Source organism: Artemia sp. Qi Xiang Cuo, chromosome 7 (genome assembly GCF_049724085.1).
Source record: "Artemia sp. Qi Xiang Cuo chromosome 7, ASM4972408v1, whole genome shotgun sequence".
Lineage (NCBI taxonomy): Eukaryota > Metazoa > Arthropoda > Branchiopoda > Anostraca > Artemiidae > Artemia > Artemia sp. Qi Xiang Cuo.
In genome coordinates this window covers 2,310,170-2,327,154 of record NC_142800.1, presented here as the reverse complement: position 1 = coordinate 2,327,154, position 16,985 = coordinate 2,310,170, and the positions used below count along the sequence as shown (strand labels likewise).

Below are 16,985 nucleotides of genomic sequence, written 5' to 3'. Positions count from 1 at the left end.
GTGAGCTATATAATAATTTTTCTCCAAACTATGGGGGGATAACTGCCCCTCCCCCCTTGCTCCCCTCCCCTCCGAAACAACGTCCCTATTGATAAACCTGTAACGTTTCTAAAGAAACTTTAAGATTAGCCATGTTATGCATGCCAAGCAAACGGATTACACTGCTGTGCCCAGCATCATTTTTAATTCGAGGTTAAGCAGGTATGGGGAGCGGAAAAGTAGGGCTTCACGGGAAGGATACAAGATGGGTTGTTTCGGTAAGGGGTAATTTTATACCACTTGGAGAAAAAGTGAAATATTTCGGAGGTGTTTAGGTCACAGAGTGGTCCATATTTTGCTCTGATGTACACGAATATTAAGGATCTAGAGCACTATCTACCATTGTAAGGAATTGGAGGATTCGATGTAGGGAATTTTTCATTAGGAGAAGATTAACATGATGGAGGGTTGAAAATTTAAAGGGTAATTGTCAACAGGATACTAGTAATGTGTGAAACATCCATGTGACATTTAATCCTAAAGTTTTTTTGGGGGAATGGAGGACCAGCAGGATAAAGGAATACGGTTTTTAAGAAACTCCACAAACTGTAGAGCTTCTGTTTTATTGTTTTTTGGGAGTGTTGTATGAAAAATGAAGGTGATTGTTCAGTTTCTTTGTTTATTAAAATCTTCCTAGCTTAAATCCGAAACCTACCTCCATTATTTTTAATAAGAATTTCGCATGATGAACTATTAATATTATGTACTATTTTTAATAATATATGTACTATTTTTAATAAGACATAGTAGATACCAAAAAATGCAGTTTATTTGACAAGTCGCATCTTATCCAACCTAATCACATTTGGCTCTTAGTAGGGCACTAGAACTTTTAGTTGAGATATAAATGAGCCCTATCCCAATCTTTTAGGATCTCGCGTTAGATACGATCGCCCCTGGCAAGAACAAAAAGTACAAATGAATAAATAAACTGGCATCTGTGATCTTCCTTCGGGGAAAAATTGTAGAATTTCATATTTCATTAGAAAGGATTAGACCCCGGCGCTGCGCCGATAAGGGAAGGCTGGCGGCGGCGAGAGAGAAAATAACAGCAGTAATTATATTTTTACATACATTATTTATACTTATAGTTTTTTTTTACCGTTTTTAAGAAAGGTTTTCTCGTTAGGTTAGATAATGTTAGTTTAGGTTGGGTTAGGTTAGATTAGGTTAAATTTGCTTCTAAGTATCATAAATTGGTTAAAAACCTAAGCTAACCTTACCTGTCATCATCAAACCTTACATTAAATTGAAAAAGTTGACTGGCAACGCTGATTAATGTTTTTAAGCTGTTCTTGTTTATGTTAGATATCCAAGCATGATAACCCGTATCGACGAAGGCAATTGCGTCACTTTTGCGTCGCATTGCTTTGTAAGAACAGCATTTGTGTGCTTCTGTTGTTGTTTTTAAGCTGTTCTTGTTTGTTTTAGATATCGAAGCATGATAACCCGTATCGACGAAGGCAATTGGCCTCCATCATCAGCACCTATAGTCCCTGCCTTGACTAAAGAATCTGGGAATAGCGATTCCTTTCGGCTTGATAGATTTCCAGCCACAAAAATGGGTGCAGATCGTGTCTTCCTCTGTCGTAAAGTCTATGATTGCCGTCAAAAGAGGATATTGAAGAATCCAGCATGACCTGTTTGACTAGGAAGTTGATTATCCTCGCTTTAGCGAGCAAAGCCTATTTAAAAGAAAAATTGAAAAAATATATCCTCAAACGACATTTGCCCGTGACTGTGTTGTGGAAATGCGTTTTCGTAAATAGAAAGATTAAAAGTAATAAAGCATGCTCTTCGCGTTTTTTCTGATACTTTTGTGAGAGTTGTAACGTTACGATGTGATCTGACATTTTTATTCGACACTTAAATGGTTGTTTATCTTTGTATTGGTTAATTAACATTCTATGTTCGCACATTAGTTTTATAGGAATTGCACTTTCTAACTTTTTATATCAGCGATCACCTTCCTGTCTTTCATATCTCTTCAGGTATCTAATTTATTTATATTTTCTTAGCTTTTTGTTAAAAAGTTCAAAATCTTAAATTCAAGGTTCAGTTTACTTCAATAGAAAAAGATGAATAATGCATAGTTTGCAAAGATTTATAAACAATTTATGCTTAGGTATATGCATCTTGGACCTCAATAGGGAGTAAGAGGTTTTTTAAGTGGAGGTGGGGGGGGGGGGTAAATGGCTTGAAATTTATATTTTACATCTCGAATCCTCTCTTATCTCCCTCTTTGTATAAATGCCAAAAATTTGATGTGTTCGGCGAAAGGAGGGTATTTACATGGTTAGGATGATTTGTTAGGCAAAAGTCTTTCTTAAACAACTGTGATCTACTTTGTTGTTCAGTCGTAACTGGTGCTCCTTATGTAGATTTTTTGGTGCTCAATTTTCTTCTGGAAAGTCTCTGGAAAGCATGTGAAATATTGGTTTTCACATGGGATGGGTTTTTTTTAATTTCTTCGAGGGGGTAGGGGTATAAGTTTGGAAAATAAACACTAAAATAGATGAATTTTGTAGAAATCGTAGTGGTAAAAATCTTAAAATTTGATTAGGGGGGGAAAAAGACCGATTTTTTTTATAGCTTAACATATTCTTCAGTTTCTCGCGCCCAAGATATCACGGGTATCAGAATTACCTTTCTATATTTCAATCTAACGCTACGCTAAACTATCTTCAATTTTTGATGTAGGTTAAATTGTAATACGTTTGGAGTGAGCCCATGTTTTTTTTTTTTTTTTTTTTTTTTTTTTTTTTTGAAAGCTTGGTATAAAGATATTATATTATTAATTCAATTGATAAAAAGTTTGAAACTGGCCTAAATAACGATAAATAATTTTTCATCATTTCACATTGACGAATTAAGTTTATCACGCTGATTTACTTGACATCTTTTTTTATTCCGTAGAAATGAAAGCGGGAGTAAAATTACTACATAAATAATTATAATATGAAAAAGTTTAAAGTAGTACGAATATATCTAATTGGGCGTTGGTGTTTGACTTTCGCGCCATCTGTCACATATTCAGTAAGCTTATATAGCTCTTCAGGCCAGGCTATTTGGAAACGTTTGCCAAACTTTGGTTGGCATAACAGCTCCTTAAACAAGGGAAGCTCTATATTCTTCTTCTTGTTTGGATTAGTATGGAGATGCTTTTGCATTATCATGTCACCGGAATTAAACTCCGGGGATAATCCGACTAATCTCATTTTCTCCAATTATTATTTTCTTTAATCCTATTCGGTGTCTGACATGTTAAAAGTTTGTTGTTTTTTTTTCAAAGTACGTTCTATCGCTTTTTCTTTTGCGTATGCTTTGAAAATAGCACGTGAAAGTGGGCCTGAAAAATAAGTTTTTGTTCTTAAAAAATTATTTATTTAAAAAAAAAAAAAGAAAAAGTAGTGGTCAAGGAAATTATTAAATTTTTGTTGATGCGTCAAAATGTAAATGCTGACCAATAAAACAAATTTTGCTAACAATTTGCTGAAACATAATTTGTCATATAATTTAATAGTTTAATAAAAGAAATCTAACGAGTACACTGTTAAAATTCAAGGCTGAAGACGAGGAAATAGTCTACAGTGAATCCTTCAAATGAATTTAGGAGTTTCGCTTCTGTGCTTAGATTTCTTCTTATTTTCTTTTCTTTGGCAACCGTGGATCGGGTATTATTGTGATGGGTACTACTTGTCGAAAGTTATTTACCAAAAAAATCTTAAATATTTACATTCAATATTTCGGTGGGTGTCAGCGATATACTGCTAGTTGCCGTTTTCATCTGGCCCTTTCCAGGCTTGTGATCTCGGCCCTTTGTTCCGGGGTTCAATTCGTGATTCACCTCTTAAGTCTGAAACCTTGAGGGTAGTATAGTTGCCACAAGCACCTCATATTTTGAATTTTACTAATTTGAGTTAAATGGTTTTCAATTATCAGTTTGGTACAAATCTTGCAATGTAAATTTAACTCACAAGAATATCTCAGGTTTTTCTTCAAGATGTCAACGAAACAACTGTTTCGTACTTTCTAAACTTGATAACGCATTTATTTGTTTCGTATCCAAAGACCCTAGTGAGGGGTACCAATATTCAAAAGTTGTTTACGCCAGGTGGCATGCCATGGCAAAAGTGTGCCACGCATGGTGGAACAAGTGGCACCCCGAGATGTATAGTAGGTTGTGGATAGTAGACAGCTACTCTCCACACCTTAAACACTATAAAACACAATTATCTAAACTGTATTCGGGCTCCCTGAAACCTCAAAAATAAAGCAATAAATATTGCTTAACTTAATTGCGTCATTTCTATTAAGATTACTATCCCTAAAGAAATGCTTTATCCCCTACGAACAAACACCTTATAATCGTATAACCCAGTCCACCTTAGATTACACTAGACGCTAAAGCCTCTTTCACGAGTCATTCACTGAGTACTTGGTATATATATTTAATTGTCTAACCAGCTGATTATTTAGGAGATGCTGGTTCCTATTGGTTGATTCAATAGTATCGAATTTTTAAATCTATTCATCTTTTCTTTTGGTGAGGAATAAACCTTATTTATTTGGCAATAGTTCTCTATTATAATTCAAGTTTAAGCTTAAAAATAATATGACTGAGCTCAGTAACACCACCCATTTATATGCATTATTCATATTTATGACTAATTACTCTGCATATACTTAATTTTACTTGAACCAGGACATAAGCTCCTTCAGCCCTCTCTGGTATTCAGTAGCTGAAAGATTTTCATGTTAAGCATATCCATCTTTAGTTATGGTGGTGATAATATGTAACCACAAGAAACGTCATCTTCTTTTTTGTTCGCGAAGGTCGCTTACGGACACCAAGTCGATCTCAATCATGACTGGTGAGATTTTGTGTTGGTTGTCAGGGTGCTTCTTCCAGAGAAACAGTTGCAATTAAAATTTTTGTAAGATGTTCATTTGATGTGGGTAGCCATGTTTAAGCCTGGTGAGCTGGCGATTTTTTGTTATGCCTACGACATCGTATTCGTGATAGCATCGCTTTCTGACCTCTTTACTTGAGACCCTGTCAGTAAGTTCGGTGCACAAAATTTTTTTCCGAGATCCGTGCTCAAAGGTTCTAAGCGCATCGGCAGCTTTTGCGGTCCAAATTCCACTCCCATACAACAGCACTGATCTGACCATTTGTAAAAATTTGGATTTTAATATGTAGATGGATTTGGCGTCGTATGTCACAGGGCTTTGTCCTACTGGGCACAAATTGCTGCTAAGATGCAGTAACTGGGCTGAATCTTATATTCGCCGCGTTCATGTATCCTGATCTCTGATGCTTTGATGCTTTAAGCTCACTTTCGATTTCTACTAAATAAAAAAAAAACTATCTTAAATGCTAAATAATTGAAAACTGTGATACTATACGCTTCTCTTGCTAAAACATATGCTACGGATACAGTATGTGGCTCACATGAGGTCTGGGCCAAGTACAGGTTAGCTTGGATTTGACCACCACTTTCTAAACCATTCTGAGCATGTTTTTTTGGCAATGGGACTGTATTTTACAGTACTTAATGAGAATAAAACAATTTTTTTATTCGATGAGGTTAGTTTTATAATCTGTTCACCTAAAAAAAAATTTTCTTTTGTTATTGAATTAAATTAAAAGCAATGCTATAGGAGTATGTATCTAATTAAGTATTAATTCAACCTGAAGAACCTTGCGGATTTTAGAACATCAACTGTTTATGAGCTTTTAAAAGTAGACCTAACTCTTTATGATCCTCCAATTTAAGAATTTCAAGTCAATAAGTTTATTTTTTTGAGAAAAAATCCACTAATTATTCATTTATTTAGTAAAAAATTTGGATGTTATGATCTTGTAAAAATGAAGTTAGTATATCGAGATGCTAATTTTATGGTAGTCCAAAAAATAGTATCACACAGCTCCCATTATCTCTTATAAATTCGTATGTATCGTCCCTTTCTGCTCTACCCCTCCCTTTCTTTCTCCCTGTCTCTCTGTCTTCTCTCGTTCTACACCTCTGTTTAGGATTTTTTTTTTTATGAAATATACTTCTGTCTTTACATTGTCTCCCTATTTTAGTTCAAATTCAATAGATTTTAACTTCTGTTAATTTTGTATATTAGGTTTTTTTTATTATTTTCTAGTTTATAACTATTGTTGTAATAAGAAATGAACCAAATATAGGCAGAATCGCATTTATTTAAATTTATTTTCTTAAGTGAGTGATCGATTTCTTATGTATGTTTAAAAAATACATATATTGTTTGTTGTGTTTTGGTAGTGCCTTTGTTCATTCGTGTTTCAGAAAAGAATTTTGAAAAAAAAATGTGTTTGATCTTTTAATTTTCAAAGTTAGTTCTCATTAACGTTTATCCTACCAAAAAGTCTAGACTCTTTCTCTCTTCTTTTGTCGAGACAACTTTAGAAGATGTGCCAGTAAAAAAGGATCAAATGTGTATTTGATAAAGGATTCAGAACACAACTTAGGTCATTTACATGAACCAGGAACAGCAGTGGACCAATGACTGAGCCTTGTGGCACACCGAAGTTGAAAACGGTGTCATTCAGTAGATCTTTCCTATGTAAACACATCAATTACTAAGGTAACATCGGAACCATTGTAATGCATCTCCTCTAACCTCAATGTGCTATATTTTATTTAATAAAATCCCACGATCCATTTGTCAAACGCTTTTTTAATGCCGATCAAAATAACGGCTGGTACAAGTCCCAGGTCACGGGCCTCATTAATAAATAGGCTTAGTAAAGCTAGAGCATCTTCCGTGACGTGCCCGGGTCTGAAACCGAAATGTCGTATAGCCAGTTGAAACTAATATTAATGGCTTATTCACACTACGCCGTTGGACATTTCACAATAGCATAGCTTACAACTTTACGGTACGGTACGTAATCTCACAGAGCAAATTTAGTTGAAAACATAGCGAGACTATAACCTGGTCTCATCATTTTCTACGGTGAACTCTTGGCAAGAGCCGTGTCAAATAAGACGGTTCATGTTACATTATGGAAAAGTCAATATAGCAAGAAAATGGGATTTCTGGATTTGCAATTAATAAAGTTTGAAAATAAATTAGTAACATTTTCCAAGAAAGCCTTATACGCTTGATCAGAGCTTAAATTTTTGTATCCATTCCTTCTTTTTAGTTTTGAATTATTGGCTTATGATGATTGTTATGATTTTAGACGACAATTATGACAGTTTTATTCAATTTGCGTTTGTCTTGTGAAAAGACATCAAGTGTGTAAGGTTATACTTAGCTAAACGCAACATAACACTTCTTAACATATAAAATGCACGTAGTATGAAAGCCACTTAAAAGTTTCTTAAGCGTTTTTATGGCCTAAAATCGGTTGAATCCAAATTTTTTGTTATTCCTGCTAAACTGTTAGTACTGGGCTTTTGTGAATACATTTCGTTAGTTATGCCTTACTTAGCATGAAAGGTGCTTGTCAGTAAGAGCTCAGTGTCGATATTTATTTCTGTTTGCTCTATCTTGTGCATATTTCTTTTCTGGGGGGGGGGGGTGTTTTTTGAGCTTTTTTTTTCTTGTCTTGTCGAATATGTAAAATACCTCGTTAAAAAGGATCAACTGAAGTAAGGCAATAGGGAACCTCAATGCACCGATTTTGTCCTTACACATGCCCCCTTGCCTAGCTAGTAAGATTTGGATTTTGTCTTGTCTTGGCTATTTAGATGTAAATATAATTTGCCCAACTGTAACTGTCACTACTTTTTAGTGTAAAAGACGTTTGTTAATAAGACTTAAATTTTGGCATGCTTTGGCATGACTGTAGTGACTTTGCCTACCATATTTACTTTTGCGATTTTTTCTCCTTTTTCAATTAATTTTATTTTATTTTTACGAATTTCAGCTCCTTATAAAAACCATTGAATTCAGACGTTCTTTGCCAAACCATAATAAGTAATTGGTATAGATTAATATATAGACAATAGAGCGTCTATATAGTTTATAGACAACCCATCGAAACAACGGTGAATAGAATTATTCATAGACGGCACATTGTTTGGATTATTGCTATAAAATCTTGCTGGAATTTTTAATTTGAGATTTTAGGCCATTTAAATGAAAAATCTGGATATTTAGACCGTTGTATCTTAGAGATACCATCGTACACAAAATGGGAAGGAAAGAAGAAAAGTGTATTTTGCAGAATTTTTTCGTATTTGCGAAGTTTAAATGCAAAAATATATATGTATTGACAAAAGTATAAACTAAAACTCTGACTGAGAGCATTTAACCATTCTCTGATTGAATAAATAAACGGCTTGGCGAAGATAAATCACTGAGTCAATAAGGACTAACTATGAAAAATTAAACCTAGGTTCCCAGTCATTTTCAGCTAAAAATTGGGTTTTTGTTTCTTATTAAACGGTAAAAGACCTAATTCCGTACAAAACGCTAAAATATTAGCGGTGACAGAAGGCACTTATATAAGAGACGGAGGATTTGAAGATCATGCACCCCCACCCTCCCTTTTTTATAACTTTCGTATAATTCGTCTATTTTTGTGTTTTCTTTAGGTTTCATCTTTTCCGTGAAACACCGTCATTCTTTTTCGGCTTTTCTTCTTCATTTTTGAAGCTTCCATAACACCCTTTTTTTTATTAAAGAACTTAATTTTGCTTCTATTAAAACTGTTAACAGCTTCATTCAGATACTTTATTGGAATTTTGTCCTCTTCAGTTTTTCTGTAATTAATTAAAAAAACTTTCCACAAAATAATTTTTTCACAGAAAATTAAAGAACTCCATTAAACAAAAAATGAGCAAAAATAAAATCAAATAATCTACCAAGCGTGAAACTACCACAAATCAGCATCGATAAATAAATGAAACCTAAAACGAACAGAAATTACAAAAAATAACCGAGTCAAACTCAAAAAGAGCAGAAATTAACATAAGTTGGGCGCAAAACCCGTATGCTTTCCCAAGGCCAGAACAAAATTTGCACTTTACTAAAAATATATAAATATTTTTACTTTTATAACTTTAATAAATCAAATAAGTTTAACATTTTGATTACTAAATATCAGTAGATGTATATTAAACTGACAATGCACATTTATTTGTGTATTTTCAGTAAAGTGCAAATTACAATCTGGATCCCTTTTAACATCCCTTTTAAAAATCTGGACACAAATAGTACTGTTTAATTTAGTTTCATACCTCCTCTACTTGACCTGAAATGGAAAACTTGATACCATTCGCAAATAAAATCTGTTTACTTTCTTTGATAGCTTGGATACACTTACGCTCTTTTGATTTGGTTAAATTTTAAGAGCAGAAGAAGCCTCGAAAGTTTGAACATAATACCCTCAGTCGTTCTTGGGATACTGCTGAGATGCCTTATTGGGAATTGGCATTATCACAGTGCATTTTGGGTTAATCTTAAAGCAACATTTAGTTTTTAAACATAATGGCCAAATGGGAGGGAGGGAGTGAAGGGGGATTAGTTGCCCTCCAATAATTTTCGACTATTAAAAAGGGCATAACTTAAAACCCTTGCCATGAGGGCTGTGGCGGAGTATCCTCCTCAAAAACATATTTTCTATCTGGAAATTTCAAGATTCAACAACTTTACTAAAAATGATTCGTGCCGGCTTTGCGACCGGTTACAAATAAAGCATATATATGCTTGAAAAACGCAACCAGTACACATTTACTAAATTATAAAAATAACCAAATCATCACTGAAATAAACACAAATAAAGGGTATTTGTGTAGCCTTGTGCCACCTGATAAGGAGACATGTTAAGAAAACAATTCTTACTTTAAAATATGTATAATGATCCTAGTTCTTATATTATCCAACGGGAGAACCTTTATCATCGAGTCTTTCCACTAAAAATTGCTGCCTAATAAGTTCTTTTATAGATAGCGTTCATGCCGGTCTTTAGTTTTCATATTTTGATATTCACCCTTCGCCACTGCTCTTTAAAAAAAAAAGTTTTAAAAAGACCGGCATGAACGCTATCTATAAAACAACTTATTAGGTGGAAATTTATGGGGGGAATTTAAAAATACCTAAGCAATCTGGTAATTTTAGCATGGGTTTTGGAAAATTTTCATTTTAAGCTAGAAAAAGAAGAATTTTCAGAGGAAAGAGTTAATGATAAAGATTCTCCTGTTCTATAATTTAAGATCTAGGATCATCATACATATTTTAAAGTAGGAATTGTTTTCTTGACATGTCTCCTTATCAGGTGGCACAAGGCTAAACAAACACCAAATAAAGAACAATAAAAAAAAAGAGATAATAATAATAATTACTGACTAATAAATTATGAGAAAAAAAATAATAATAAAAAGAAAAATGAATAAATAATAAAAAAAAAATATAATAAAACGAATATATTAATAACAGAAAAAAAAAATTACCTAATTTGTCCTCTCTCGTCTTCCAGCCCCACACTCACCAACTGCCCGCAAGGAGATGCTTCCTTAACCCGTTTTAAATTGCGGGACACTTTCCGCTTCCCGAATTGAGTCTGGAAAAGTATTCCAGACCACCGGAGCCGATTGCCTTGCCGCATGGCTCGAACGAACAGTGCTTCTTGGCTAACTTAATAGGTCCCCAGCATTTCTCGGAGCATATCCATGATAAAATGAGTTAAAACGAAAACAATTAATAAAAACATCAGACATAAAACAATACAAACTCTGAAATAAAAAAATACAAATCTTAAAATCTCTAATCTTACCTATATTCAAAATCATAAATTCCATAAAAATCGACTCTGTACTTAAAACTCCTGTATCATACTTACCAATTAATCTCACTGCTTTATTTTGCTGAATCTCCACTCGTCTAAAATTGCACTTAAAATTACTAGCCCAAATCATCCATCCATAATTTATATACGGCGCAATCAAAGAATGGTATAAAAGAACTAAAATATGAGAAGGTAAAAAATGTTGAAAACGTCTTAAAATCCCATGGCGCTACCTTACACGCAACCACATCACCGTGTCTTCTCCAGCTGATGTTCTGATCGAGAATGAATCCTAGGTAACGCACTTCCTCAATCAACTACGCTGAACAAAATGGCTATCTGAAAATTTTTATTGGATGTGTTTGGGGGAATGATGGGGGTGGGGGGGGGGTTAGTTGCCCTCCAATCACTTTCGACTATTAAAAAGGACACTATCCCGTTGAATTTCCAATCGACTGAGCCTTTTTTGAAGTTTCTACGACAACACCTTCTATAAAAACTTTGTATGCCCCCAGGGCATAACTTAAAACCTTTGCCCTGAGTGTCGCGGGGGAGTGTCCTCCTCAAAAACATCTTTTCTATCTGGAGATAAACTACGCTGAACAAAATGGCTATCTCACAATTTTGATTGGATGTGTTTGGAAGAATGATGGGCGGGGGGGGGGGGGCTTGTTGCCCTCCAATCACTTTCGACTAGTAAAAATGGCACTAGCCCTTTGAATTTCCAATCAAATGAACCCCTTTTGAAGTTTCTACGACCACGCCTTCTATTAAAACCTTATATACCCCAGGTTATAACTTAAAACCCTTGCCCTGAGGGTTGTTAAGGATTCTCCTCCTCAAAAACATATTTTCTATCAGGAAATCAACAACGCTGAACAAAATGTCTATCTCAAAATTTTGATTGGATTTGTTTGGGGGAATGATGGGCGTGGGGGGGCTAGTTGCCCTCCAATCACTTTCGACTATTAAAAAGGGCACTAGAACTCTCGATTTCCAATCGAATGAGCCCCTTTTGAAGTCTCTACGACGACCCCTTCGGTATGAAGTGCCCTGCTTTAAAGGAAAAAAGTAATACATGATACATTGTGCCAACATCATTCTTATATGCCCCCAGGGCATAACTTAAAACCCTTGCTCCGAGGGTTGTGGGGGAGTGTCCTCCTCAAAAACATATTTTCTATCTGGAAATCAACTACGCTAAACAAAAGGGCTATCTTAAAATTTTTATTGGATGTGTTTGGGGGAATGATGGGCAGGGGGGGGGCTAGGTGCCCTCCAATCACTTTCGACTATTAAGAAGGGTACTAACCCTTTGAATTTCCAATCGAATGACCCTGTTTTGAAGTTTCTACGACGACGCCTTCTATAAAAGCCTAATATATCCCCAGGGTATAACTTAAAACCGTTGCCTTGAGGGTTGTTGGGGATTGTATTCCTCAAAAACGTATTTTCTATATGGAAATTAACTACGTTGAACAAAATGGGTATCTCAAAATTTTGATTGGATGTGTTTGGGGGAATGATGGGCGTGGGGGGGGCTAGTTGCCCTCCAATCACTTTCGACTATTAAAAAGGGCACTAGCCCTTTGAATTTCCAAACGAATGACCCTGTTTTGAAGTTTCTACGACAACGCCTTCTATAAAAACCTTTTATGCCCCCCGGGGCACAACTTAAAACCCTTGCCCTGAGGGTTGTGGGAGAGTGTCCTCCTCAAAACACATTTTCTATCGGGAAATCAACTACGCTGAACAAAATGGCTATCTCAAACTTTTGATTGGATGTGTTTGGGGGACTGATGGGCGTGGGGGGGCTAGTTACCCTCCAATCGCTTTCGACTATTGAAAAGGACACTAGAACTCTCGATTTCCAATCGAATGAGCCTCTTTTGAAGTCTGTACAAGCCCTGCTGGGCCCTGCTTTAGAGGAAAAAAATAATAAATGGAACATTGTGCCAACATTGTTCTTATATGCCCTCAGGGCACAACCCGAGGGTTTTGGGGGAGTGCCCTCCTCAAAAAGACATTTTCTATCTGGAAATCAACTACGCTGAATAAAATAGCTATCTCAAAATTTTGATTGGATGTGTTTGGGGGAATGATGGGCGCGGGGGGGGGGCTAGTTGCCCTCCAATTACTTTCGACTATTAAAAATGGTAACTAGCCACTCCAATTTCCAATCGAATGAGCCCTTTTCGAAGTTTCTACGACAACTCCTTCGATACGAAGTGCCCGACTGAAGAAGAAAAAAAAACACATGGTGCCCACATCATTCTTTACTTAGGCAGCGCTAGCGCGCTACCTATGATAATATTTTTTTGCGAAACCTTTGTTTAAAATTCTACGATAAATGATGAATAGCATGACATTATATTTTTGTGAGGTTTTAAAGAGTCGACCCCGAATCTGCCCACAATTTTAAACCCCGTGGAAAGTCATCATAAGTATGATGTACAGCAGTTTTAGGGGTTAATAAAACGGCATTAACGTGCACATGTTTTTCTCTTAAACCTTACTATTTAGGAGATATGTCCCCGAAACAACATCCTACCCAGTGTTTTTGCATTACAATGTCATCGCAAATGTAGCTTAAGCCCTCTAAAACCATAAAGGAAGTTGGTTATATTCAAGGCTGTACCCAGAGGGGGGGATTGAGCCCCCCCCCCCGAAATGTTTGTCTGACTCTTAAAAACGTAACAAAAATGAATATAAACAAATTTTGTATGCGTTTTTTTGTGTAACCCCCCCCCCCGATTTTTTTTAGTATACCCCCTCCGAAAAAATATCCTGGGTACGGCCTTGGTTATATTAATCAAACAGTTCCTGATAATGAGCTGTAAGTAAGGAGCGACACGGCTTAATAGTAACCGAAACTAAAAAATGGAATTTCAACATCAATAAATATATCAAAGGATCGGCTTATTATGTTGATTTCGAATATATTAAAGTTCATAAAGAAAGTTCATTAAGCTTAGTTTTACCCATAAAAACCTACAAGCTTAAATAAATGCTCCCTGGAGGGGGCAACTACCCCCTCCAGACAAGTTTGCCCCCCCTCCAAGACTTTGCTTTGCCCCCCAGATGAAATTTAGTTCCTGCAAAAATCTTATCAAAACTAAGATAAGCCTGCATAATTCAAGTATCCAGAGAAACAAGTCAGTTTATTTTAATATGTCTTTGCTTTTATGGAAATATATGGATCATTTTTCAGTTTTTACTGTCATTTTCACTAAATTTGGGAAAAATAGCTCCAGATTTGACCCCCCCCCGTTAGAATTTTGACGAAATTACGCCACTGCTTTCAAGTTCCTATCTAGAAAAATGTGGAATTTTGTATTTTTTGCCAGAAGAAAGATCACAGCTGTATGTTTATTTGTTTGTTCTTCTTTTCCCCGGGATGATCGTATCGAACCAATATTCCTAGAACATCGGGAAAGGGTTCATCTGTATTTTGTTCTTGCGATAGGTTTCCCTATGGATAATTTTTGGCGTGGAGGGAAATTTTTGTAGGTGAACTTTCCAAAGGAAATTTTACACTGGGAAGATTTGACAGAATTCCTGTACGAAATTCCTTTTATCTGTCTTAATTTGTCATTGCCTGTTCATTTTTGCATGTAAAGATGTTCTGGGGGTACTTTCCGAGGGAATTTTTCGTGTTTGGATTTCCAGAAAATATTTTCCACGGATGGGGGGATTTCTTGAGTGATCGGAAAAACGATTAGAACTAAGTCTTTTTAAGATGAAAGTATGCTAAGGATAATTTTCAGGATGAATCTTCTGCAATGAATTGTACGGAGAAGGGGGGGGGGGGGTCAGCAAGAATGGAATTCTCAGAATAAATTTTATGGAGGGAGGGATATCTTACGTGGGAGGAACTTTCCAAGGAGGAGTTTCCCGTGAGATTACCGAATTTTTCGCAGAGGAGGAGCCAGATTTACCGCTGCTATGTAAAAAATGATAAGAAATTAAATAAAAAAGGTTTTTTTTTCAACTGAAAGTAAGGAGCAACAATAAAACTCAAAAGAAACAGACATTATTCCGTATATGAAGGGGTTTCCCCTTCCTCAAAACCTTGTTCTTTGTGCTAAAGTTTGAGTGTTTGTCCCAATTTTTTAAGAACGACTCCTGATACACAAGGGCCGTTTAATTAGAATAAGAATATTTTTAAAATTTGCCAAAAACTTTGTGAAGAGCCTTCATATACGGAATAATTTCTTTTCATTTTGAGTTTTAATGTTGCTCCTTACTTTCAGTTGAACTGCTTTTTCTTCTATTTAACCAGGTAAAAGCACAACTGAAAACTTTACTGAAAAAAATACAAATGAATATGCATTGTCAGTTTAATATACATATACTGATATTTAGTGATCACGATGTTAAGTTTATTTCATTTATGAAAGTTATAAAAGCAAAACCAGTCAAATTTTTTTTTAGTAAAGTGCAGATTTTATTTTGACCTTGGGGAGGCATAGGGGTTTTGAGCCCTAATCATGTTAATTTGTGCTCGTTTTGAGTTTGACTCGGTTATTTATTATAATTTCTGTTCGTTTTGGGTTTCATTTATTTATCGATGCTGATTTGTAGTAGTTTCACGCTTGGTAGATTATTTGATTTTATTTTTGCTCATTCTCTGTTTAATGGAGTTCTTTACTGTTCTTTTAAAAACTTGTTTTGTGGAAAAAGTTTTTTTTAATTAATTTCATAAAATGTATCTTAGATTAGAGGCAACGCTATAGCGTTGCCTATAGTCAATGCCATACGGCTCCAATGTTTTATTATTATTATTTTTTTCCCAGAACCGCTTCATCTGGAAGAGGTCGTTGAATAAATTTCAAAGAGGGCTCATTCGATTGAAAATTGAGAGTTATAGTACTCTTATAAAGATTCAAAAGTGATTGGAAGGCAACTAACACCCCTTCCCCGCCCACCACTTCCCAAAATACATCCAATCAACATTTTGAGATAACCATTTTGTTCAGCGTAGTTGATTTCCAGTTATAAATTATCTTTTTGAGCAGGAGACTCCCCCACAGCCCTCAGGGCAAGGGTTGTAAGTTATGCCCTGGGGGAATATAATGTTTTTATAGAACGCGTTGTCGTAGAAATTTCAAAAAGGACTCATTCGATAGAGAGAATATTTAAAGGAATTTGAAATGTCTGAAGTTGAAGCTGAAGTGGCAACGACATCTGTAGAATCTCAGAGGATGGCTTCACCAGCCAAGAAGGAAAAGAAAGGAAAGGCTCCAAAAGCAGCTAAGGCTGCAAAACCTAAAGGGGATAAAAAGACCAAACCACCCAAAATACACGGAAATGATCACCAAATCCATTGCTGACCTGAAAGAACGCGGGGGATCTAGCCGTCAGGCCATTCTCAAATACATAATGGCCAATTTCCAGGTTGGCAATGATGCAAAAGTTGGGAATATGCATCTTAAGCAAGCTTTGAAGCGTTGCCTTGCAAATGGAATTGTTATAAATCCAAAAGGTACTGGCGCAACTGGTTCTTTCAAGCTTGCAAAGCCTGTCAAGTCCGAAAAATCCATGTCTGTAAAGCCAGCCAAGCCCATAGCTAAGAAAGCCTCAGTTAAGAAAACAATCAAACCTACAGTTAAAAAGTAAACGTCAGCAAACAAGTTGGAAAAACCTATGGATAGTAGCAAGATACCTGTCTCGGTTTCAAAGAAACTCCAGGTTGACAAAAATGCTGTATCAGCAAAGTAATCGACACCCCAGAAGATGCCGTCTAGCAAAAAGGCTCCCGCCAAGAAAGTGGCATCTAAAAAGCCAGTAGCTAAGAAAGCAGCAAAAAAGTAAATTTCCATAATAGGGTATCCTACACTACCAAACAGCCCTTTTCAGGGCTATCAAAGCAAATGCTCGACGCTTGAAATTTTCTGTTCAAAAAGTTACAATGATGTTAATTTTAAATTCGACTTTCTGATTTTCCCTTTGAACTATAATTCAGCTGCTGTTTACGCCCAAAACACGTTCGGCAATATTTACTTTTGAACTATAGCGTGACTAAGGTCTAAAAAACACCATCTTCAGGACTAATTGTTACGGCTGGCTCGTAAGGTTCAAGCTTATTAATAAACTGGTAACAATAATAAACTTACAAATACCTAATCATCGCCGAATGGGTTGCGCAGCGCCTACAAATGGTGGGGGCTAAGGTTCT

The 16,985-nt window shown here is 35.7% G+C and overlaps 1 protein-coding gene and 1 pseudogene across 2 annotated transcripts in view; both read left to right on the top strand.

The window, feature by feature from the left end:
- The window catches only part of LOC148949857 (uncharacterized), a 239,064-nt gene extending 236,867 nt beyond the window's left edge, over nt 1-2,197 (top strand). The window contains exon 11 of one of the 2 annotated variants that reach the window (XM_089091331.1): nt 1,471-2,197. In XM_089091331.1, the coding sequence (XP_088947457.1) occupies nt 1,471-1,678 (208 nt within the window). In that variant the 3' untranslated portion in view covers nt 1,679-2,197. Of the gene's footprint in view, nt 1-910; nt 1,006-1,470 lie in introns of those variants that run through there. The other variant, XM_089091332.1, reaches the window with a different exon arrangement.
- A 13,763-nt stretch (nt 2,198-15,960) lies between these two features.
- LOC148949856 (uncharacterized) lies at nt 15,961-16,636 on the top strand (annotated as a pseudogene).
- Nucleotides 16,637-16,985: the final 349 nt, after the last annotated feature.